Here is a 24,888-nt window from a genome sequence, read left to right on the forward strand (position 1 = left end):
AGAAGAAGAAGAAGAAGGAGAAGAAGAAGAAGAAGACAAAGGAGAAGAAGACATTACACACATTTAAGAAAACGGTGCTTTTGCATGATTTGGTGATGAATTCGAATCAACCTCTGGGGTCTCAACACAAATTTGGGGCTGAGAATGAAAATACGTCGAAGCTGGGATTAATCGTCGCATTTAGAAATGCTTCTAAAACTAAAACCTCCGGTGTGTAGTTGATACGTACACACACTTGTCTCTGAAGATGTGGTCTGGGAGGAGGTACGGAGCGTCCATGTTCCTCAGCTCAATCACCTGAGGAGAAAACAGCAAAATGGCGTAAAGAAGAATGACATTAACAGCGGTGCGTCGTCTGCATATTATCAAATTTAAAGTATTAACTCTGAAAAAAAGAGTTTTGGACCATTTTACAACGTATTAACAGCGGTGCATCGTCTGCATATTATTAAATTTAAAGTATTAACTCTGAAAAAAAGAGTTTTGGACCATTTTACAACGTATTAACAGCGGTGCATCGTCTGCATATTATTAAATTTAAAGTATAAACTCTGAAAAAAAGAGTTTTGGACCATTTTACAACGTATTAACAGCGGTACATCATCTGCATATTATTACATTTAAAGTATTAACTCTGAAAAAGAGAGTTTTGCAACATTTTACAACGTATTAACAGCGGTGCATCATCTGCATATTATTAAATTTAAAGTATAAACTCTGAAAAAGAGAGTTTTGGACCATTTTACAACGTATTAACAGCGGTGCATCGTCTCCATATTATTAAATTTAAAGTATTAACTCTGAAAAAGAGAGTTTTGGACTATTTTACAACGTATTAACAGCGGTGCATCGTCTGCATATTATTAAATTTAAAGTATTAACTCTGAAAAAGAGAGTTTTGGACTATTTTACAACGTATTAACAGCGGAGCATCGTCTGCATATTATTAAATTTAAAGTATTAACTCAGAAAAAGAGAGTTTTGGAGCATTTTACAACGTGACATCAAAGACGCTGTGTACCTTGCTGACGTGCTGACAAAAGGGAGGGTTTGCGATCATCTGGCTGAGGAAGTTGAGGTACGCCGCCACCAACGCCATGATGCCACAGCGGATAATCATCGGCATGTTCTCCTCGTTAGCGAGCGCCATGTCCTGCAGCAAACACAGAATTAAACGTGTTAAATCCTGACTTTTCACATTCATTGATGAGTGGAAATCATCATTAGCTGCAGCTCTGGTGTAAACTATTAATGATCGCTTCCCCTTCACGACTGCAAACACACATTGCAGGCGTGCATGAAATTTAAGCCCCTCCGGCGTGCTCGCTGTGTCACCACAGGGTCGTTTCCGTGGCGACGACCTTTTTAAGTGACAGCGTGAGAACACAATCAGGCGGACCAGATGCTCCTCTGCGTGACCTCTAAGGATCCGGTGTGTTTACTGTGTCGGCAGATTATGAAGCGCAGAGGTGTGCGTTACTGTTTTGGATTATTATATTTAAATCACGGCTATTTGACACGACTGTTATTGACTTTAGGAGCTTCATGCAAACTTAAAAAACTAAATATAATAATATCACTACAATAAACAGGGTTGTTGCTCTTGTTCCAAAGTCAAATTCAAGCACTTTTCCAGCATTTCCAGCACCTTATATCCGTGGTACATTACACATTTACAAACAGTACACGCCGTGTATATAGTATAATGATTATTGTGCTTGTTCATCACGTTAAATAACACTTTATTGTGCTAAAACATACAAAATTATGTTGTGACATCATTCTACAGAAGGGTGACTAATAACCTAACTGTCAAACAAACTTTAATCAAAATCCAAGTCCCTTTCAAGCCTCGAAAACACCACATTAAGATGTTTTCAAAGACTTCCAGCACCCGCAAGAACCCTGAATTATAATAATAATAATCTCTATGTGTCCTGTGATAGACTGGCGTCCTGTCCAGGGTGGACCCCGCCTTACGCCGATGTCAGCTGGCCAGCATCAGTGCAGGTCACCAACTCCAGATCAGCACCTGCAGGGAAAGGCGCTGATCCGTAGACCAAGCATGTGACGCATATTTCAGTTTCACCTTTTATCTTTTTCAATATCCCCTTGAACTCCAAGATAAAATGTTTTGTCCCTTGTTCACTGTGCAAAAAAACACCTTATTTACACGTTGTTTATCTGATTTTTGGCAAAGCTACAGGGAGCCGCTGAAAAGGGGCTGAAGAGCTGCGTGCGTTGCAGTCCCCTGGACCCCTGTATGTCTGTTGCACTCTGTCACATTAAGTTATTGTTTGATTTATTTGATGTTAGCTTTATTTTGATTTCATTTATGTTTTTATGCTTATTGTCACTCTGATCCTTTCCCCTCTTTGTATTGAAACACACAATCATTTCCCTCGGGGTAAATAAATAGAGCTTCTTGAATCTTGAATCTTGAAAATAAACTTATTTACGCCTGAACATCTCACACGGGAACGCAAACAAACACGAGTCGTCCCATCCCACGGTCAAACTCGTGACGTTCTGCGTGACATTTGGTGTGAACGCAGCATAAGATCTGCTGCTGTTTGAATAAGCCGGGTTACCTGTAGAGCCACGGAGAGTCGAATGAGGTCAATGACCACTTCCTCATTGGCCAGCTCGATGGTCAGGATGGCCAGGGTGGTGAAGAGCAGCTCAAAGTTCTTATGGACGTTATCCTCCTCTTTGCAGCCCAGGTAGATGTGGCGGTAGAGCTGCTGGCCGTGCTGGAGGCGGAAGACGGAAGAGGGAAGAAGTTAGAAGAAAAGAAAAATCATAAACATGAAGGTGAAGGAGAGAGAAATCTGAAGAGATGGAAAGAAAGAAAAGAGACAGAGAAAGGAGAGGTGTTGGAAGTCTGGGAGGACGACATTTTGGATTTAGGGCGCACTCACACTGTCCTCACGCACCGTGCCAAAACAGGTTTTGCGGGTAAAGCCTAGTGCGTTTGACCAGTGTGAGTGCAACCACTCCGCGTCTAGGAGCGGCACGCTTGCCGTCCACGGCCTGTTTGGGAGAGGTGGGCTTTAGTAAAGCACGTTTGCACGTGTACGAGCACGAGCGTGCGCACGTGTACAAGCACGAGGCCTACGGCGGTTCTGAGGTCATTTCCTGTGCGCCTGTTGGGACGTAGAAAAAAGAAGGAGGGACCATGCGCGGACATTAAAAACAATGGCGGTGAAAGGTTCACGTTGGTGTGATGCGGAGGTGGAGTGTTTACTGCAGATTTGGTCGATGAAAAGATTCAAAAACAGTCGACAAGACGCACAAAAACTCCGAGGTCTACGGAAAGATCTGGAAACAACGCCACGCATCGCCATGACGTCATCAATGCGTGTGACGTGTTACGGCGTGATGACGTATAGGCAGCAAGAAGCATTCTCCGAGGCCCAGGTAGTGTGAGTACAAACGGGCCTGGAGGGGGGGGCAAGGACCCTAAAGCACGGGGCACGGGACGGAGGCACAGTGGGAGTGCGCCCTTAGAGACGCACTTTTAGGTTGATGCATCCACAGGACACTCTGCTCTGCTCTCAGTCGTCTGTCATCTCACGCCTCAGAGAATTACTTTTCACTTCAGACTTCCTGCAGCCACCAAACCTGGAGTCCCTCCGGTCGGCGAACAGCTGTCTCCTCTCAGCTCTGTGGCTCCTGTCACTGCTCGAGTCCACCGGCGGGTTCAACGCGACAAGCAACTGTGACCTTAAGACCGCGGATCGCAGAAGTGGAGGTTTTGAACATGACGTGCTCCGATGACCCAGATCAAACCCCCCCAGGAGTGGGAGTTGAAGACCTGACCGACGGGGGCCACTGTCTGTCTGTTCAGGGCTCCCAGGTCCGTCTGGCAGATTTCTTCAACACCTGTTACAGATTCAAACATTTCTACACACAGAAGGATAATAAGGGACATCTATTTTTAGTCATTTTGCATCTTTTTGTGATGGTTTTGCATCTATTTTCAGACATTTTGCATCTTTTTGTGGTGGTTTTGCATCTATTTTTAGTCATTTTGCATCTATTTTTAGTCATTTTGCATCTATTTGTGGTGGTTTTGCATCTATTTTTAATCATTTTGCATCTTTTTGTGGTGGTTTTGCATCTATTTTTAATCATTTTGCTTCTTTTTGTGGTGGTTTTGCATCTATTTTTAGTCATTTTGCATCTTTTTTTGCTGGTTTTGCATCTATTTTTAGTCATTTTGCATCTTTTTGTTGTGGTTTTGCATCTATTTTTAGTCATTTTGCATCTTTTTGTGGTGGTTTTTCATCTATTTTTAGTCATTTTGCATCTTTTTGTGGTGGTTTTGCATCTATATTTAGTCATTTTGCATCTTTTTGTGGTGGTTTTGCATCTATATTTAGTCATTTTGCATCTTTTTGTGCTGGTTTTGCATCTATTTTTAGTCATTTTGCATCTTTTTGTGGTGGTTTTGCATCTCTTTTGAATCTTAGTGTGTCTTTGTCATCAGGTTTTGTCTCTATGTGGTTGTTTTGTGTGTATTTTCAGTCATTTAGCATCTCTTCATGGTCCTTTTGCATCCCTGTAGTCAGTTTTGGTCTCTTTGTGGTCATTTTTGGTGGTTTTGTGTGAACTTGTTGCCCTTTTTGTCTCTTTGTGATCCTTTTATCAGTCTGGGCCCTCGGGTTTAGGCCCGTTCAGTAATCCATCCATAAATTTAAATCACTCTTACCCCTCACCTGCACCCTCTGTGATATAAATCAAATAATTGTGCTAGAAAATGCAAATGAAGAACCCACAGTGGCGTCCACTGAAGAGATTAATCCCATTAACTCTGAATAAGCCTGAAATAACCCCGCGTGCGTCAGAGGCCTCTTCCTGCAGAGACGATTTTAATAAAAAATAATTCCAGTTGCATTTAAACTCTTGAAGTGGAAGTTAATGGAAAGTGAAAGCCAATGACTTCTATTCACCGCTAACGAACACAATTAGGGCGCCCTCCCACTGTGCCTCCGTCCCGTGCCCCGTGCTTTAGGGTCCTTGTCCCCCCCTCCAGGCCCGTTTGTACTCACACTACCTGGGCCTCGGAGAATGCTTCTTGCTGCCTATACGTCATCACGCCGTAACACGTCACACGCATTGATGACGTCATGGCGATGCGTGGCTTTGTTTCCAGATCTTTCCGTAGACCTCGGAGTTTTTGTGCGTCTTGTCGACTGTTTTTGAATCTTTTCATCGACCAAATCTGCAGTAAACACTCCACCTCCGCATCACACCAACGTGAACCTTTCACCGCCATTGTTTGAAATGTCCGCGCATGGTCCCTCCTTCTTTTTTCTACGTCCCAACAGGCGCACAGGAAATGACCTCAGAACCGCCGTAGGCCTCGTGCTCGTACACGTGCGCACGCTCGTGCTCGGCCCGCTGACCGCAGTTATGCGCAGAGCGGGTGCACTCACATTGGTCAAACGCTCTAGGCTTTAGCTGAAAAAACAGTTTTGGCGCGGTGCGGAGGAACAGTGTGAGTGCGCCCTTAGAAACCATTAACGGCCTCTGACGGTGAGCGAGCGCTGGTGAGGCGGCTCCAGCCCCGTGGTTGCTCTGTTCAGGTGCTCGACGTGTGGGGAAAAGGTTACAGCTCAGGTGTGACTCACAGGTGAAGGGATTCAAACCGCGGGCTCTCACAGGGAGGTGTCCTACCTTTTTCATGAACCCGACGTCTTGCTTGGAAATCTTCTCTCTCTTGATCTTCAGCGCTGCAACGTTAGGAATGATTCTGCAACAGAATGAAAGAAAACGCTGAAAATTACGTTTGTCACTGGACGTTATTCAAGAGACGACCTCAGGGCTGAACCGCAGTTCCTCCGACCGCCACTGGAGGCGTTCTCCGAGAGACTCAATCCCCATAGACCTCCATGTTAAAGTGAGTCAATCCCCATAGACCTCCATGTTAAAGTGAGTCAATCCCCATAGACCTCCATGTTAAAGAGTCAATCCCCATAGACCTCCATGTTAAAGAGTCAATCCCCATAGACCTCCATGTTAAAGAGTCAATCCCCATAGACCTCCATGTTAAAGAGTCAATCCCCATAGACCTCCATGTTAGAATCAATCCCCATAGACCTCCTTTTTAAAGAGTCAATCCCCATAGACCTCCATGTTAATGACTCAATCCCCATAGACCTCCATGTTAAAGAGTCAATCCCCATAGACCTCCATGTTAAAGAGAGTCAATCCCCATAGACCTCCATGTTAAAGTGAGTCAATCCCCATAGACCTCCATGTTAAAGAGTCAATCCCCATAGACCTCCATGTTAAAGTGAACCAATCCCCATAGACCTCCATGTTAAAGTGAGTCAATCCCCATAGACCTCCATGTTAAAGAGTCCATCCCCATAGACCTCCATGTTAAAGAGTTAATCCCGATAGACCTCCATGTTAAAGGGAGTCCAAGATGGCCGCCACGTTTACGTGTATTCTCTCGCGACGTTGTACCTGATGCCGCGTAGCTTGGCGCGGTTGTCATGGCGATCGATGATGTTGTGCAGGATCTCGAGCACCAGCTGCCTCAGTTCGCTGTCCTCCATGAGAGAGATGGAGAAGAGTGGATCCAGGAAGGGGGCGGGCAACGCGGCCGCCATGGACTTGGACTTGAAGCCGGAGGTTACCTGAGGTAGAGAGAGAGAGGGGAGGAAGGTGAGAGCCGACTTATCGCTGCGTGAGGCGGTTAAATCCACGGGGAGGGTCGTGGAGCAGCAACACCTCAGCGGAGCTTAAAGGTCACGTTCACACGCAGCTCAGAGCGTTCACATGTCGACCTTTCCTCCCGTACAGACGGACCCGTGGGTTCAAGACCAGTGTGAACAGATTCTAATGTGCTGTAAAAGTGGATCCATGGAAGTCAGAGGAAGGATGAGTTAAGTTTAATTTAATTTAATTTAATCTAACTTCATTTAATTAAGTTTAATTTATATAATAATCTCATCTCATCTTCAGCCTCTTATCCTGGATCAGGTCTCGGGGGCAGCAGCTCCAGCACGGGACCCCAAACTTCCCTTTCCCGGGCCACATTAACCAGCTCTAACTGGGGGATCCTGAGGCGTTCCCAGGCCAGTGTGGAGATCTAATCTCTCCACCTGGTCCTGGGTCTTCCCCGAGGCCTCCTCCCAATTACGTTGTTTTCTAAAAACTCTGTTCAAACGACGGGGAACACGGCACTGTGGCGTTGGAGAAACACGAGACTCGGACTGGAAATCTTATTTAGAAAGGGTATAAGGTCAAGTCTTCACAGCCGGATTACTGTTCCCTAATAACACTAAGGGCGCACTCCCACTGTTCCTCCGTACCGTGCCCGAGCACATTTCACGTCTAAAGTCTGGTTCCTTTGACCAGTGTGAGTGCAACCGTACCGCGTCTAGGAGCGGCACGCTTGCCGTCGACGGCCCGTTTGAGAGAGGTGGGCTTTAGTAAAGCACGTTTGCACGTGTACGAGCACGAGGCCTACGGCGGCTCTGAGGTCATTTCCTGTGCGCCTGTTGGGACGTAGAAAAAAGAAGGAGGGACCATGCGCGGACATTTAAAACAATGGCGGTGAAAGGTTCACGTTGGTGTGATGCGGAGGTGGAGTGTTTACTGCAGATTTGGTCGATGAAAAGATTCAAAAACAGTCGACAAGACGCACAAAAACTCCGAGGTCTACGGAAAGATCTGGAAACAAAGCCACGCATCGCCATGACGTCATCAATGCGTGTGACGTGTTACGGCGTGATGACGTATAGGCAGCAAGAAGCATTCTCCGAGGCCCAGGTAGTGCGAGTACAAACGGGCCTGGAGGGGGGGACAAGGACCCTAAAGCACGGGGCACGGGACGGAGGCACAGTGGGAGGGCGCCTTAAGGAATAGATCACTCACGCCCATCCCCAATTTCTTTGTAAGTAAAAACCTGATTAAATAAATGTAATTCTGATGATTTGAAGACTTTTGGAACAGGACGAGGACGCTGAAGTTAAATGAACGTGAACGTCTACAGTTGGGTTCACATCGGGCCCCGACAGGCGCGCCTCAAACGTCTGCAGTGTCACAGCGGCGCCGGTGACACGCCGCCTCCTCCTGTGGCCTCCGCTTCATCTGCAGCTGAGCTCCGTTATAAATATGTCTGACCTTTAACCCGTCCTCCAGCTGCGCCGAGAGGCCAGGTGGTGGCGAGGAGGGGAGACGGGGGACAGACGGACGGACGCTGAAGATGTGACTGCAGGGATACGTGCGTGTGTGTGTGTGTGTGTGTGTGTGTGTGTGTGTGTGTGTGTGTGTGAAAAAAAAAGAAAGAGAAGTGCTGAAGTGCTAATGACCAAGATCAAACACATAATTAAGACTTAATGTTTTATGACATTTGTAAAACGAACGCAGCTTTAATGAGGAAATAACGAGCTCCGATAAAACACTCGTCATTTATCATGTTTGTTAATGACGCTCGGCTCTTTCTGTGTGGCACCGTTTAAATAATCCACGAAGCATCAGAGGAGTTCTTTCACTTCTTTAAAGTACAAAAAAAACACAGAAATGTCTGAAACATGACTTCCTGTGAACCGGAGAGAAAACGGGCCCCATAACGAAGTGTCTTTGTACAGAAGTCAAACCTGTGAACGTTCTCATGTGTCCAGGTCGTCGTTCTCCTCAAAGCAATTTCAGTCAGAAGCAACTGGACTTGGTTATGTGTCTAGTTCAGGGGTCTTGAACCCGCGGCTTCTGGGCCTCATGCGGCTCTTCGATCCCGTTTCAGTGGCTCCTGCAGCTTTGCCAAAAAATAACATGTGTTGTTTGCATATATCATACAACTTTATAAGCTGTGAGATCAAATATGTTTCTCTACTCCTGAAAGAGGACCATGGCTAACCAGAGGAGGAGGTCTGAGACTCCACTTCTCTCCAGTTTACAATGCTGCCCTTTCATCCCTTCATCCTACAATCCAACCTCAAAGAACAACTGTTCACAAACGTCCTCCTGTGACTCCAACCACTGTCGTTTAGACTCAGTGTGTGTAGTTCACACTCAATAGAGCACTAACAAAGTCCAGACCTACTTCCACCAACCACTGTCACTCCAACGACGGAGCACAAAGGGTTCCAGTGACATCATCGACCTGTGAGAAGTTAAAGACCTGGATCTCCACACCAGGTAGTTGTTCCAGTCCCAGCCTGGTCCTGGTCCAGGTCCAGTCGTTGGTGGAAGTAGGTTTGGACTTGGTTAGTGCTCTGTTGAGTCTTAACAACAGTTGTTGGAGTCCACCAATGGCCTCCTGTCGTTGGCACTTGGAGCACAAAGGGTTCCAGTGACATCACAGGAGTTATTTGGACCAGTCCCAGCCTGGTCCTGGTCCTGGTCCTGGTCCTGGTCCTGGTCCTTGTCCTGGTCCTGGTCAGATGCGTACATGAACTGATGAAGCCTCTTGGATGAGAGGTGAAACGTCTTCATAGACAAATAACCATGTCCAGTTGTTTTTGACTGGAATTGCTTTGAGGATGTGGAAGTCAATGAGAAAATTATCCTAAACCTCGCTTTGGATTTATTTCCTCAGTAAAAATTTTCCTTTCTTCGTCACTACGGCACGATGTTCATTTAGTAAATGATGATGAAAGATGAAGCTGGTATCTTAAGGGAAACCGGCTCCGTGTCTCTGCAGCGACCAGCGCCGGTGAAACTCTGCTGGACGACCTTCAGCAGATAATGATCGTTTACAACAGAAACGTTTGTATTTAGATTTAAATCAGTAGAGTAAATAAGTGACTGACGGACACCAAGCTTCATGAATCAGTCCTAGAGCATGAAGTGGTAATTTGGTAAAGTGCCTGCCCCTGTGATCGGTGGACAGTCCGCTTGTTGTTGACGGGTCACACTGCCTCTCCCCCCCTGCCGCTGAATCCCTCATCCACGCCTTCATCTCCTCACGTCTCGACTACTGCAATTCCCTCCTCACTGGCATCACCTCCCATTCCCTCCATAGACTCCAAATGGTCCAGAACTCTGCTGCTCGCCTCCTCACTCACACCCGCTCCCGTGAACACATCACCCCCATTCTCTACACCCTCCACTGGCTCCCGATCAAACAACGCATCGACTTCAAAATACTCCTCCTCACCTTCAAAGCTCTCCACCATCTGGCACCACCCTACCTCTCTGACCTCCTTACCCCCCACCGCCCCTCCCGAGCCCTCCGATCCTCCTCCTCCCTAACTCTGACCATGCCACCTTCCAAACTCAAAACCTTCGGACACAGAGCTTTCTCTAGAACTGCACCCCGACTCTGGAACTCTCTCCCCCAGCCCATCCGCGACTCTCCATCACTCACAACATTTAAATCCCGTCTAAAAACCTTCCTTTTCTCACAAGCCTACAACCTCCCCTACCCATAACTACATTCACTCCCGGCCTCTCCCCCCGACTCCCCCCCCCCCACCCTCCTTCCGCTCTCCTCACCCATTTCAGCCCCTCCCCTTGACCCCCCCCCCCACTGCTCTTCAATCCATCCCCCCACCTCTATTGTTGTACCTGTTTCTGGCTATTTGTCTGTACCACCATTACCCCACGCCCCCTTCGCCTTGCTTCCCTGTCATCCTTGTCATCCTTGTCTCCTGTTGTTTATCGTCTGTATATATTATATGTCCTACTCTGTAAGCGACTTTGGGTCTCTGAAAAGCGCTATATAAATAAAATGAATTATTATTATTATTATTAGAAGGACTCACCATGATGAGAGAGCTGAGCAGCATGGTCTGGATCCGCTTGGTACCCTGGTGCCTGGGAGACAGGAGAGGGAGAGGATGTCACAGATTCTGTCAAAGAGCTTAATGAGCGCAGGAAAAACTGATGCATTCTGGTACAACGGGCCCCTGGGCACCGACCTGTCAGAGGCCCCCCCGCTCTGTCTACACAGGAACAAGACACACATTTAAAGAGACGACTTTGTATTGTTTTTTTAGTCATTTTGCATCTTTTTGTGGTGGTTTTGCATCTATTTTTAGTCATTTTGCATCTTTTTGTGGTGATTTTGCATCTTCTTGTGGTGGTTTTGCATCTATTTATAGTCATTTTGCATCTTTTTGTGGTGGTTTTGCATCTATTTTTAGTCATTTTGCATCTTTTTGTGGTGGTTTTGCATCTATTTTTAGTCATTTTGCATCTTTTTGTGGTGGTTTTGCATCTATTTTTAGTCATTTTGCACCTTTTTGTGGTGGTTTTGCATCTATTTTTAGTCATTTTGCATCTTTTTGTGGTGGTTTTGCATCTTTTTTTAGTCATTTTGCATCTTTTTGTGGTGGTTTTGCATCTATTTTTAGTCATTTTGCATCTTTTTGTGCTGGTTTTGCATCTATTTTTAGTCATTTTGCATCGTTTTGTGCTGGTTTTGCATCTATTTTTAGTCATTTTGCATCTTTTTGTGCTGGTTTTGCATCTATTTTTAGTCATTTTGCATCTTTTTGTGCTGGTTTTGCATCTATTTTTAGTCATTTTGCATCTTTTTGTGGTGGTGTTGCATCTATTTTTAGTCATTTTACATTTCTAGTCGCTGAGGCCCCTTCAGCTAACCATCTATGTGTCTGAATCATAATCATATGTAAATCAGTGTCACCGGACTGTGAGGAGGAACACATAATGTCGACGCTCTTAAACGTAGAAAGTGTGATTCCATTCTGTAAAACCTCGTAGCTGCAGAAACAAATCTCTCTCCTCCGGCAATTACCCGAGAAGGAGAAGAGAGAGAGAGAGAGAGAGAGAGACAGAGAGAGAGAGAGAGAGAGAGAGAGAGAGAGAGAGAGAGAGAGAGAGAGAGAGAGAGAGGAGGAAGAGGAGGAGGCCTGTGCTCGTTTGATTTGGGATTATCTGCTCTTCACTCCTGAGGCCTGAGAGATTAGCTTGTTTTTCTTTCAGCCGGCATCTCAGTGACCCCCGAGCTGAATTCACTGCAGGGCGTCCAGGAGGTGAAGTGAGGACAGATTCATTTACTTTGGATATGAGAGAGAGAGAGAGAGGGAGAGGGAGAGGGAGAGAGAGAGAGAGAGAGAGAGAGAGAGAGAGAGAGACACAGAGAGAGAGAGAGAGAGAGAGAGAGAGAGAGAGAGAGAGAGAGAGAGATAGAGAGAGAGTCTTTCATGTTAAACTCTTGGTGTAAGGGTTCGGTTTGATGGTTTTCATCTGTAATTTTGCACCAAATGCAACGTACGACTTTAGATTTAGAAAATTTTATACAGCATCATGAAAAACATGAAAGTTGTAGGTCTGTTTAGCATCGGACCTCATTCAGGGCGCCCTCCCACTGTGCCTCCGTCCCGTGCCCCGTGCTTTAGGGTCCTTGTCCCCCCCTCCAGGCCCGTTTGTACTCACACTACCTGGGCCTCGGAGAATGCTTCTTGCTGCCTATACGTCATCACGCCGTAACACGTCACACGCATTGATGACGTCATGGCGATGCGTGGCTTTGTTTCCAGATCTTTCCGTAGACCTCGGAGTTTTTGTGCGTCTTGTCGACTGTTTTTGAATCTTTTCATCGACCAAATCTGCAGTAAACACTCCACCTCCGCATCACACCAACGTGAACCTTTCACCGCCATTGTTTGAAATGTCCGCGCATGGCCCCTCCTCCTTTTTTCTACGTCCCAACAGGCGCACAGGAAATGACCTCAGAACCGCCGTAGGCCTCGTGCTCGTACACGTGCGCACGCTCGTGCTCGTACACCTGCAAACTTGCTTTACTAAAGCCCACCGTGCGAGCGTGCCGCTCCTAGACGCGGTACGGTTGCACTCACACTGGTCAAACTAGCCAGAGTTTAGCAGTGAAACGTGCTGGGGCACGGTACGGAGGCACAGTGGGAGTGCACCCTAAGAGGGTACAACATTATGACCTCAAAGACAGAAGCTTTAGCTTTCTGCTGCAAAAAGATTGAGTTTTTAACGGGTTAACATCCCCTAAAACAGCACAATACGCTCTGTGTGTGTGTGTGTGTGTGTGTGTGTGTGTGTGTGTGTGTGTGCATGTGTGTGTGTGTGTGTGTGTGTGTGTGATTTCTGCAGAACCTGCTTCAGGGAGCTGTGAGTAATTTGGCTGCAGCAGGGTTGTGTGGGGACCGTGGGGTCCATCGGATAATGAATGTGTGACTCACCCAATCTTGACGGTGTCCAGGGTGTGGCAGGGGGTCCCGTACACCGGCACCTTGCCCATGATGAACATCATGACCTCAGCTCGCTGGTAGTCCGGCAGGTTTCCGCCAAAAAAGCCTGGCGGGAGGACACGAGAGGACACGAGAGACGGTGACTCAGACACAAACACGCTCTTTTCTATTTATATACTTCACCACCACACACCTGAACAACAGTTACACACACAACAGAAAGATTACACCAAGCAAACACTGAGACAGGAAGTGACGAGCGTGGCTGTACCGATGGTCTGGATGATGGCGTTCTGGACGATCCTCTCCTCGCTCTCTTTGACGCGGCCGGACGAAACGCTGGTGCTGGAGTTCCTCCTCGAGCTCTCGCCCAGCTCAAAGTCCACGCTCATCCTCAGGTGTTTGAGCAGAGTGTTGAACACCTCCAGCACCGTGGGACCTGCAATAACACACACACACACACACACACACACACACACACACACACACACACACACACACACACACACACACACACACACACACACACACACACACACACACACACACACACACACACACACACACACACACACACACACACACACACACACACACACACACACACACACACACACACACACACACACACACACACACACAGACACGGACACAGCCAACGCAGAAGAGATGCATTACAGTCAGACTCTTGTTGTCGAGTCGCTTGAGCGGGAAAGTTTGGATGTTTTAAAGGTGGGTTGTACGCGGTACTGATCTAGTAGACGAACAGATAAACTGAATTTAGACATTTTTACATAAGTGGGGGCTCGTCCGGGAAAGGATAATACTACAGTGTAGTACTACATTACAAGTAAGACAAGTAAACACATTATTGAAGTAAAGGTATAAATTATAGTGTGAAATACTCGATCATATTGCTTCCCTTTCATCTCACAGGCTGGGTCGTAACACAAGTGGGGGCTCGTCCAGGAAAGGATCACACTACAGTGTAATACTCCATTACAAGTTAGACATCTTACTAAAGTGCAAGTGTAAATACTACAGTAACTACAATTACTACTCACAGGCTGGGTCCTAACATAAGTGGGGGCTCGTCCAGGGAAGGATCACACTACAGTGTAAATACTCTATTACAAGTAAAACATGTTTGAAGTAAAAGTAGAAATACTGTTTCATAGTTTGTGTACTTAAGTTTGTTAAACTTTCCTTTAATAAATGAGTAACTTTACTAAAAACACCGGGTTTTATATTGCTTCCTTTTCCTGAGCTGGGCCGTAATATAAGTTGGGGCTCGTCCGGGAAAGGATAACACTACAGTGTAATACTTAAACTTTAATGTTTGTTAAACCATTTTAAACTTTCTGTTAATAAATGAGTAACTTTACCAACAACACCTGGTTTCATGTAGCTTCCTTTTCATGAGCTGCGCTGTAACATAAGTGGGGGCTCGTCCAGGAGAGGATAATACTACAGTGTAATACTCCATTAAAAGTTAGACTTCTTACTAAAGTACAAGTGCAAATACTACAGTAACTACAACTACTACTCACAGGCTGGGTCGTAACATAAGTGGGGGCTCGTCCAGGGAAGGATAACACTACAGTATAAATACTATGTCCCAAGTAAAACATGTTTTAGGTAAAAGTAGAAATACTATTTCATAGTTTATGTTCTTAAGTTTGTTAAACTTTGTTAATAAATGAGTAACTTTACTAAAAACACCTGATTTGATGTTGCTTCCTTTTCGTGAGCTGGGTCGTAACACAAGTGGGGGCTCTTCCAGGAAAGGATCACACTACAGTGTAATACTACATTACAAGTAAAACATGTTTTAAGTAAAAGTAGAAATACTGTTTCATAGTTTGTGTACTTAAGTTTGTTAAACCATTTAAAACTATCTGTTATTAAATAAGTAACTTTACTAAAAACACCTGGTTTTACGTTGCTTCCCTTTCATCTCACAGGCTGGGTCGTAACATAAGTGGGGGCTCGTCCGGGAACAGATAATACTACAGTGTAACACTCCATTACAAGTTAGACATCTTACTAAAGTACAAGTGTAAATACTACAGTAACTAAAACTACTACAAGTAAACACATTATTGAAGTAAAGGTATAAATACTACATTACAAAAAACATTACAAGTTAATATTTTATTGAATTTAAAGCAGAAATGCTCCGTTACAAGTCAATTTAATGAAAACTTCTCTCCAAACACATCAATCAGATATACTCTGTGATTAACTGTATTCACCTCCTGTATGCGACAAACATGGAGACCAAATAAGTTAAAAGACAGAATTTAACCCTTAAATGACTTCTGTCTATCTCAGTTTGCAGAACTCAGCACTGACGTTATGATAAGAAAACCTGAGTCCAGCGTAGAGAGGCCGAGTGAACGTGGTCTGGACTCTGTGGAGGAGAGTCCTGGTTTCAGAGACGCTGTAGAAGGACAGAACACCTGCTCTGTGATCCAGGTACACTCCCACTCTGGAGGACCGAGGACCTGAGATGGGACTGTGCACGTTGTTGTTCAGAAAGTTATAACCGTTAATGTCACATTTCAAAACCCAAGATTTGTCATTTAATCCAAATCCACTTTCACTTGAGCCCCCTGCTCTGCTGATGTTCCTGTATGTGACTGCTACATAAACCCCAAAACCGGTCCACTCCACCTCCCAGTAACAACGTCCAGTCAGACTCTCTCTACTCAGGACCTGGAACCATCCAGTGAATCTGTCTGGGTGACTTGAATAAGACTGTTTTTTACTCATTACTGTTACCTTACTGTTCCCCTCAGATAACAACAGCCATCTGTGTGCTGTGTTTGGATCCAGTGTGAGTTCACATGAGTATTTTAAGAAGTCCGCTCTGGTCCTGGGCTCTGGTTCTGGTTGTGACAGTAAAACATTCACTTCAGTCAGTGAGACGTTTGTCCATCCCTCTGTCAGGACGTCCTGTAGTTTCTCTATGAGTCCTGACACGGCTGCTGTCACGTCCTTAAAGTGTCTCAGAGGACGGACGTTGATGCTGGATGCAGACGGACTGAGTGGAGACAGGGAGGTGTAGCTGTGGAGAAACTGGCTGTGGTCCTCTGTGTGTGAGAGCTGCTCCAGCTCAGCGTCTTTCCTCGTCAGCTCAGTGATCTCCTGGTCCAGCTCCTCCTGAAGCTCTTTGACTTGTCTCACTTCAGTGTCCTGCTGGGATCTGAGCTGCTGCTTCACTTCAGAGCGTCTTTTCTCCAGGAGACGGATCAGCTCGCTGAAGCTCCTCTCACTGTCCTCCACTGCTTCATCAGCAGAGCGGTTGATGGCCTCCACCTCCTGTTGAAGCAGCTTCACATCGTTCTCTCTGTCCTGGATCCTCTGCTGGATGTTTAGTCGACTCCCCTCCAGCTCTCTCTGCCTCTCGCTCCTCTCTGCTGCGGCTGAGACTGTGTCGTGGCCTTTGAGTTGGTCCACAGAGCAGAGGTAGCAGATACACTGCTGATCAGAGCGGCAGAACATCTTCATCACCTCATCGTGACGAGAGCAGATGTTCTCCTGCAGCTTCTTGGAGGGCTCCACCAGCTTGTGTTTTTTAAAGGCAGCAGATTCAAAATGAGGCTGAAGGTGTTGCTCACAGTAAGAGATCAGACACACCAGACAGGACTTGAGAGCTTTCAGTTTGCTCCCGGTGCAGACATCACACGCCACATCTTCAGCTCCAGCATAGCAGGGATCATCAGGAGCAGCTTGGAGCCCAGTCTTCTTCAGTTCCTCCACTACATCTGCCAACACGGTGCTTTTCACCAGGGCAGGCCTTGGTGTGAAGCTCTGTCTGCACTGAGGGCAGCTGTACAAGTGCTTACCGTCTTCTTCATCCCAGTGGAGTTTAATACAGTTCATGCAGAAGCTGTTTCCACAGGGAAGAGTCACCGGATCCTTCAGTAGATCCAGACAGATCGAACAGCAAATGATTTCTCGGTTCAGCTGAACTCCTTTCTGCGCCATCTCCCTCTCAGTAACTCGTCAGAAGTGAAACTAGTTTGAGCTCTGATCTCAACAACACGTGTCTCTGCAGTGCATGGGGCCTGTCCGCTCACCATGTTGGTCACGCCCATCCTCACAGTGTAGATGTGAAGGAACGAGGAAATACACAGAGTTGAGCTCTGCAGCTAATTGTGTTTGAGAGCGAAAGAAGAGGGAGGAGTTATCGTCAAGATTTTCTACGTTTCAGGACGAGGAGTTTAAATGTGAACTTTGATTTTCTCATAATTCCTTGTGTCTTTGTCACTGTTTGTTTAGCTGAACTCACATTTCCCTGCATGAGAATCTAAATGTCTCTAAACACGTAGAAGCATAGTAACATTTAAGCCAAAGAGCAATCTGAGTTTTGTTCACATACATCTGTTTCTATGTCTGTTCAGCTTAAAGCAAGGATTCAAAATGTAACAGTTGGCCCCGATTCCAGTCTCTATACAGATCTACACGTCACATGACCATGCTATGGTCACAATTTCCCCTGCAAATACACTCACTGCTGAAATACCCTGCCTGGGTTTGACACAGTTTACTGGATGATGAGAAAACCCGAAACTGAAACAGGAAACCAGTTTGCAGATTTCTCTCTAACCTTGCATCCTCATGAGAGGAGAATCACTTTTCACTGCCAGGCTTCAACTGATTTTCACTGTTGATTCATTTGATTATTTTCTCAATCAGTGGTTAGCACTGTCGCCTCACAGCGAGAAGGTTCCTGGTTTGAATCCCGGCTGGGGCCCTTCTGTGTGGAGTTTGCATGTTGTCCCCGTGTCTGCGTGGGTTTTCTCCGGGTTCTCCGGTTTCCTCCCACAGTCCAAAGACGTGCAGGTGTTGGGTTCATTGATGACTCTAAATCACCCGTAGGTGTGAATGGTTGTCTGTCTCTGTTCGTCTCTATGTGTCCTGTGATAGACTGGCGTCCTGTCCAGGGTGGACCCCGCCTCACGCCCGATGTCAGCTGGGATCGGCTCCAGCCCCCACGACCCCGACCCCGGGATAAGCGGTTGAAGATGAATGAATGAATGAATGGATTAGTTTGGTCTATGAAATGTTAAAAATGTGGATCAATGATTCCTAAAGTCCAAGATAACGTCCCCAAATGTCTCGTTTTTGTTCTGCAACATAAATATTTTTACTTTAATGTCATAAAGGAGGGAATAAACCATAAAAGCTCCATATTTAACAAGCTGAAATCAGAGAATTCTGACTTTCTGTTGATGGATTATAAAAGTAGTCGATTGGTAGATACGCTCATCGGTCACCATTGGTCAGACGATCGCTGGTGTTGAAGTTTAGTTTATTTGAAAACAGGGACAGTGCACATTAATAACATTACTGTCTTTCATCTGTAGTCCCTAGACCGATGTTAAAGTCGCCCTAAAAACAGAACAGAATATAGAATATAGTTGTAGTAGTGTTGGAGGCAGAGCGTGACTTCAAGCTCTCGCGTTATCTTGTGATATCGGTTTCATGCGTTGTTACACACCGGAGACTTTTGACTGAACTAAACCCAATCTCCCCGTCTGAAGCCATCATTCTTTCTTCAAAAAGTACTTCCTGTTCAAAGACAATACTTCGTCTTTTGTCTTCATCCATCCTGAGGTCAATACCTCTCTGTCTGTATCATTCATGTCTCATCAATGCATTTAACTAATTCAACTCCATGTTTGCCACCATGATTATTATTTTGCCATATTCTGTCCCAAGAAAGGTGTTTTGAAACAAATACATTTCCTGCATGGACTGAAACCACCAGAGAAAACCTGTGTTTTTAAATCTTAAAGCCTTGACGTTGTTGCAGGGCTGTTAAATGTTCTTAGATGTAGATTTAAAAATATAGGACCTGTTGGCAAAAGAGACGTTTTGTACGGCTGCCATTATCATGCATCTCCGATCCATAACCTCACAATTAAATGGACCTACAAACTAGTCATATAAACAAGGGGGGGGGGGGGGGGGGGGGGGGGGTTGGTCTGCGGAAACTGCTCTATACATCCACTAAGTCTAAGTCTAACCACACTGTCATACTGTACCGAGCCAGAGTTTTGGAGGAGTCGTGATTTCACTTTCAAAGGTGAACTTGTCACTTCTTTTGGTCTGCTGAATCATTCCTATCCAGAGGAAAGGGCGACGGCAGGTTGGAGGAATTAAACACATAACAAACAGCAAGGTGTAAAAGGTCGATTTAAAAAAATATGACCTCCCCTCAGTGGAGAGAATCACCTTCATTTAAACACTTAAAACTCAGTTACCTGTTTTCATTTTTAATTTAATCTATTTCTCTTCACTCCTCCGACCGTATCGAGGGTTTTGTGCGTCTAAGACAGGGGTGTCAAACTGATCCAGTAAAGAGTCGCTGTGGCTGCAGGTTTTCATTCCAGTGACAAGTGACAGCATAAAGAAAGACCACCTTGCTTCGCCTGCTGCCACCGAGAAATGGCAGAAAATAACTGGATGGAAGAATATTCTTCTCTTCTCATAAGGTGTTACCCTTTGAAACACTTCAGCATATCACATCCGCACCTTTTTTAAACACCTCACTGTTCTTGTTTTCTGTCAGAAATCCTCAGATTAAATCTCTGATTATGGTTTGAGTTCAATCCCGGGACTTTGTGATTACAAAGTTGGGACAAAAGTGACTTATTGAAACCTTCATATCATCAAAAAGTAGGTTTTTTTGTTGTGTGTTTAATAAAAGTGCAAGATTACACCTTTTGTTATTCACTCTACCACCTCCTGAGTCACTGGTGCAGCAGTGGAAACCAGTACAGTCCTGTAACTCACCCACTGAGCCTTTGGCGGCGATGGCCACCGTCTCCAGGAGGACCTGGACGATGCCGGCTCTGAATCGCGGTGTGTTCTTGTTGTTGGTGTCCAGGTGATTCAGAACCTGCTGGATGACGTGATGGGAGTGCTGAGCCTGGAAGACATGAGAGACCAAGAGGGTTTAAGGGCGCACTCACACTTTGCCTCCGTACCGTGCCTGAAACAGGTTTCACGGCTAAAGTCTGGTTCCTTTGACCAGTGTGAGTGCAACCGTACCACGTCTAGGAGCGGCACGCTTGCCGTCCACGGCCCGTTTGGGAGAGGTGGGCTTTAGTAAAGCACGTTTGCACGTGTACGAGCACGAGGCCTACGGCGGTTCTGAGGTCATTTCCTGTGCGCCTGTTGGGACGTAGAAAAAAGAAGGAGGGACCATGCGCGGACATTTCAAACAATGGCGGTGAAAGGTTCACGTTGGTGTGATGCGGAGGTGGAGTGTTTACTGCAGATTTGGTCGATGAAAAGATTCAAAAACAGTCGACAAGACGCACAAAAACTCTGAGGTCTACGGAAAGATCTGGAAACAAAGCCACGCATCGCCATGACGTCATCAATGCGTGTGACGTGTTACGGCGTGATGATGTATAGGCAGCAAGAAGCATTCTCCGAGGCCCAGGTAGTGTGAGTACAAACGGGCCTGGAGGGGGGGACAAGGACCCTAAAGCACGGGGCACGGGACGGAGGCACAGTGGGAGGGCGCCCTTAGATGCTGAACTGTGAAGGCCCCTTTGTCCCGTTTTCACTCATTCAGCATTTCTTCGTGGTCGCTTTGCAAACCTATAGGTCCGTACGTTTATCCATCCGTGCTGATGCTTTGCAGCCTGGACGAAGAACCTCCTAAGAGGCAGAATTCAGTGCGAGAGGATTTGAGCCTGGATATAAAAAAAGAGAGTGAATCTGAGTAACACCGTGATCAGCTGTGCTCTCCATCTGCCTGTGGAGACTTCAGGGACGCCGCTGACTTCACGCCTCAGGCCGGATGACAGCTCGTCACCATGACTGACAGGTGCTGCAGCGAGATCCAACAGAAGGGGGAAGGCGGGGCGGACAGTGCGCCTTGTGCTCGCATGTAAACAATTGCATGAATAATAAAGTCCAGCTGATAAAATCTAACTATAAAGCAAAGAATCTCTGTGAGACTGTTTGTAATCTGCATTTCTGAAGGACTCTCCGTCCGATCTGCTTCACAGGTGCGTTGCCGCGTACCTGCAGTGCCCAATTTGGTGCAATTCAGCCAGAGGGTGGCGCCATAACAGCTAGTGCTGTCAATCCTCCTCTGTCCGGTCTTTCAGTCGGATGTAACACCTTTTCAAAATACTATTTCCGGTTCAATACCTTTTTACGATGAGTTCTTTATTTAGTGAAACACGTTTTCATCGACAGGAAAAAGGTTCAACGACAGTTCTGTTGTTTTTTAAAAGAACTGAGAACTCAAACGTCGTAGAAATACGAAATGGAACTATGAAAGAGCGCTACGTTGTTATTTAAAGACCAAATTAGCACTGTCGTCTCACAGCAAGAGGGTTCCTGGTTCGAATCCCGGCTGGGGCCCTTCTGTGTGGAGTTTGCATGTTGTCCCCGTGTCTGCGTGGGTTTTCTCCGGGTTCTCCGGTTTCCTCCCACAGTCCAAAGACGTGCAGGTGTTCGGTTCATTGATGACTCTAAATCACCCGTAGGTGTGAATGGTTGTCTGTCTCTGTTCGTCTCTATGTGTCCTGTGATAGACTGGCGTCCTGTCCAGGGTGGACCCCGCCTCACGCCCGATGTCAGCTGGGATCGGCTCCAGCCCCCCGAGACAGCGACAAGCAGTTGAAGATGGATGAATGAATGATGATTTGAATTTATGATTCATATGATGTAAAGAAACTGATAATGTGGCTTAAATTCATTCATTCGATTAGAATAAAATGTTACTTTTCGACTTATAATCGACCCCTGGAGTTTGTTCCAACAGCTTAAATAACAACATACTCTTGGTTTTGGCCTCTAACTTTAAACTGTTAGTCACAGAAACAAAATAACACAACTTTAGTACTTTAAAACAAAGCAGACAACGTAGAAATAGAACGTGTGTGTAGGCTCCTGTACCTGGATGGAGTACATGATGATTCTGAAGCAGGAAACAGCAAACTCATTGGGGTCCCACAGGTGGTGGTTGTCCAGGTGACTGAAGACACACAAATAAATAAAGATCATCATTAATATTCTCGTCTGATAAAAAGCCCAGAAGGAGAAAGTCAGTGAGGATGGATGGACTTCCTGTGTCCAACTAACAAACAACGTTGCTTTCTAACTACGACTACAATCCTCGTCCTGCCAGAACCAACCAGGGTTTATGGCTCGTTGGTTGCTTTGTAACATGAGCTGATAACGCCGTTTACAAATGGCGAGCCAGCCAGGAGCTTGGATGAATCGGTTATCCACTCAAGACAGGATGTTGCTACGTCAGCTAGCTAGCAGTTCATCTGCATTAGTGAGCTTACAATAGCTAACATTAGCAGCTAACAGCACAATATATTCCACGTCAGTGTTTCCTCCACGTCCACACATACTGTGCCTCCGCTAAACACACTCTGCAGCGCCCTGCAGCCCGAAGACCCTCAGCCGGACCTTACCCCAGCACCAGGGGACTGATACTTAACCCCTGCATCGGGGGTCTGATCCCGGACCACCAGGAGAGGAGCCAGGCTGCCATTACGGGATGGTGGGCGACCTTAGGTCTGTCTCTGGGCCGCCGCTGCAGAATGTAGAACTGAAGAACAGCATGTGTGGACTGGTTTATTTGTTCACAGTAGCAGACTCCATTTAGCATAAAGATTCAAGAAGCTTTCTTTATCCCGAGGAAAATTATTGTGCAACAGTTTCAATACAAAAGATTGGAAAGGATCAGAGTGACAATAAGCTAGCATCACTGTTGGCTGTAGGCGAGCTAAAGAGAGGAGAGGGACCTGAGTCCTTTACAGAGAAGTCCGTCCACGGGCTGCTAGAGACAACAGGAAGTCCTAAAGGTGATGGTTTAAGTTACAGAACAACACGTTCACACACACTAGAGAAAAACAACATATATGTTAAATGTTACACACAAAGGTGGGTAGACGCTTCACTGTGCACCGCCCTAAACATTGGTTACAGGCTGCAATAAACTCATATCTGTCCATATATCAGCTTATTTATTGGTTGAGTTCAGTCATAGTTTAAATAAAGCAGTTATTGGAGTTTGAAGTATAAGGACAATTCTTTAATGTTTATTAGATATTGATCAAAAATAAGCATTAATATCCTTTAAGCCATAAACATGCGACTGAGCTGTTTGATCGTTGGCAGAGCGGCCTGCAGACTCGGAGGTAAAGATAGACGGATATACATAGATGATGCAGAGGTGGATCAGAGATGCAGAAGGAATAAAGATGCCACTGATCTTAGGGAAAGTACGCCCGTGTACTGCTTCATTTTGAACAGAGGAGAGACACAAACAAGGTCAAGAGGTCGTTTGAAACCTCCTGTGGGTGTTAAAGACATGCAGATGAGTGAGAGCTGCAGATGTACTCACCTCTGTGGGAGCCGACCTGCCCTCCAGGTAAACTCACATATTACATACATCTGCTATTTGTGTCGACGCGCACGCATGAAGGAGGTGGACTTAATCACCCGCCTGCTCGCTGCCCGAGGGGCGGAGAACAGATCAGGGTTTTCTGATCGGGAAGGGATGGAAACAAAGTTGTGCTAACACGCTCACAGTGACAGTGCTAACACCGCGTGCTGGTGTAGCATTTACCGTGTTAGGGTGTTAGCAACGCAACATGCTAATGGTGACAAAACAAAGCAGCTGAGGCTGTTGGGAATGTCATTGGTTTTGCAGGTATTTGACTCATTCACGGTAAATTGCGAGAGTATTTCCTTCAACACACACACACACACACACACAGCGTCTCTCTCGCTCTCCCTCACATACACACACATGCACACTCAAACACACACACACCTGTTATGTTACCACGCCTAATGGGACGACCCCAGATATTATATATTAATTGTTAGTAATGGTGCTTGGTGCTGAAGCTTTGAGAAGGAGAACCAAAGAGAGGAACTGACTCCATTCTTCCAGGAGCTGAACATTATTGCTTTTCTTCGTCCCTGTGATCCGCCGCTCTCTGACCTCGAGCGCCTTTCAGACGCCTTTCATCCACACGACCACCAACGCTTCATTCATGACGGCCGTATCAAACCAGGACCTCTGACCGGACGCTGACGCCGCTGACCTCGCGCGTCCATCTCACTCAAAAGGGTTTTCTCATCTTAAACTCTGCCCCCACGTCCCCCCGTGTTTCTCACTCGACGTTTGACTGACGCGTTGATTCAAACGACACTGATGTTCCTCTGAAGTGAAGACCGGCTTCACATCACTGAGAGCAGCAGGTCAGCAGCAAATCTGTTACATATCACAGTCTCAACAATGTGACAAATGTGGAAAAAAGAGCTTTAACCTTCATTCTGAGAGGAACAGAATGAAGGTTTTGCTTTTTCATAAAAAAATATATTTAGTCTGAATCAATAGTTTAAAAACAATGACTTCCTGTCCCGTTGTGTTTCCATGGTAGCAGCCAATAGCGTTGGGCGTTGCTGGTTGCCAGGGTTGTCTGTTGTTGTTGTTGTTGTTGGGTGCAGCTACTGTAGGCTGACTGCAGTGTTGACTCATCCACATGCAACTGACTGACTCCTTGTGAAGCTCCATGAAGCGTTTTACCTGATGACGCCACTGGATGGAGCTCTTGGGTTAAAGGGAAAAGGCTCCAGGACTGGTGAGTTTGTAGTCAATGAGAAAATGAGCCTTTGTTGAACAGTCAGTGCCATCTATAGCTTCATGAAGCTTTATTTGGACGTCACTACTTTTTTCTTC

The 24,888-nt window shown here is 46.0% G+C and overlaps 2 protein-coding genes across 3 annotated transcripts in view; both read right to left on the reverse strand.

The window, feature by feature from the left end:
* The window catches only part of efr3a (EFR3 homolog A), a 103,281-nt gene that overhangs the window by 8,262 nt on the left and 70,131 nt on the right, over positions 1 to 24,888 (reverse strand). For both annotated transcript variants that reach the window (XM_083928065.1, XM_083928066.1), the window contains 10 exons: positions 22,080 to 22,158; positions 19,953 to 20,088; positions 13,417 to 13,584; positions 13,137 to 13,251; positions 10,725 to 10,776; positions 6,478 to 6,650; positions 5,683 to 5,758; positions 2,592 to 2,753; positions 1,022 to 1,153; positions 230 to 297 (listed from right to left, as the gene is read on the reverse strand). In XM_083928065.1, coding sequence (XP_083784191.1) covers positions 230 to 297; positions 1,022 to 1,153; positions 2,592 to 2,753; positions 5,683 to 5,758; positions 6,478 to 6,650; positions 10,725 to 10,776; positions 13,137 to 13,251; positions 13,417 to 13,584; positions 19,953 to 20,088; positions 22,080 to 22,158 — 1,161 coding nt within the window. The remainder of the gene's footprint in view (positions 1 to 229; positions 298 to 1,021; positions 1,154 to 2,591; positions 2,754 to 5,682; positions 5,759 to 6,477; positions 6,651 to 10,724; positions 10,777 to 13,136; positions 13,252 to 13,416; positions 13,585 to 19,952; positions 20,089 to 22,079; positions 22,159 to 24,888) is intronic.
* LOC310957489 (tripartite motif-containing protein 16-like) lies at positions 15,460 to 17,138 on the reverse strand (the record flags this gene model as incomplete). The annotated part of the gene is made up of 1 exon (XM_083928068.1): positions 15,460 to 17,138. The coding sequence occupies one exon, from the start codon at positions 17,136 to 17,138 to the stop codon at positions 15,471 to 15,473; it is 1,668 nt and encodes a 555-aa protein (XP_083784194.1). The 3' UTR covers positions 15,460 to 15,470.

The sequence above is a fragment of the Echiichthys vipera genome (genome assembly GCF_963691815.1).
Source record: "Echiichthys vipera genome assembly, chromosome: 15".
In the NCBI taxonomy this organism is placed as follows: domain Eukaryota; kingdom Metazoa; phylum Chordata; class Actinopteri; order Perciformes; family Trachinidae; genus Echiichthys; species Echiichthys vipera.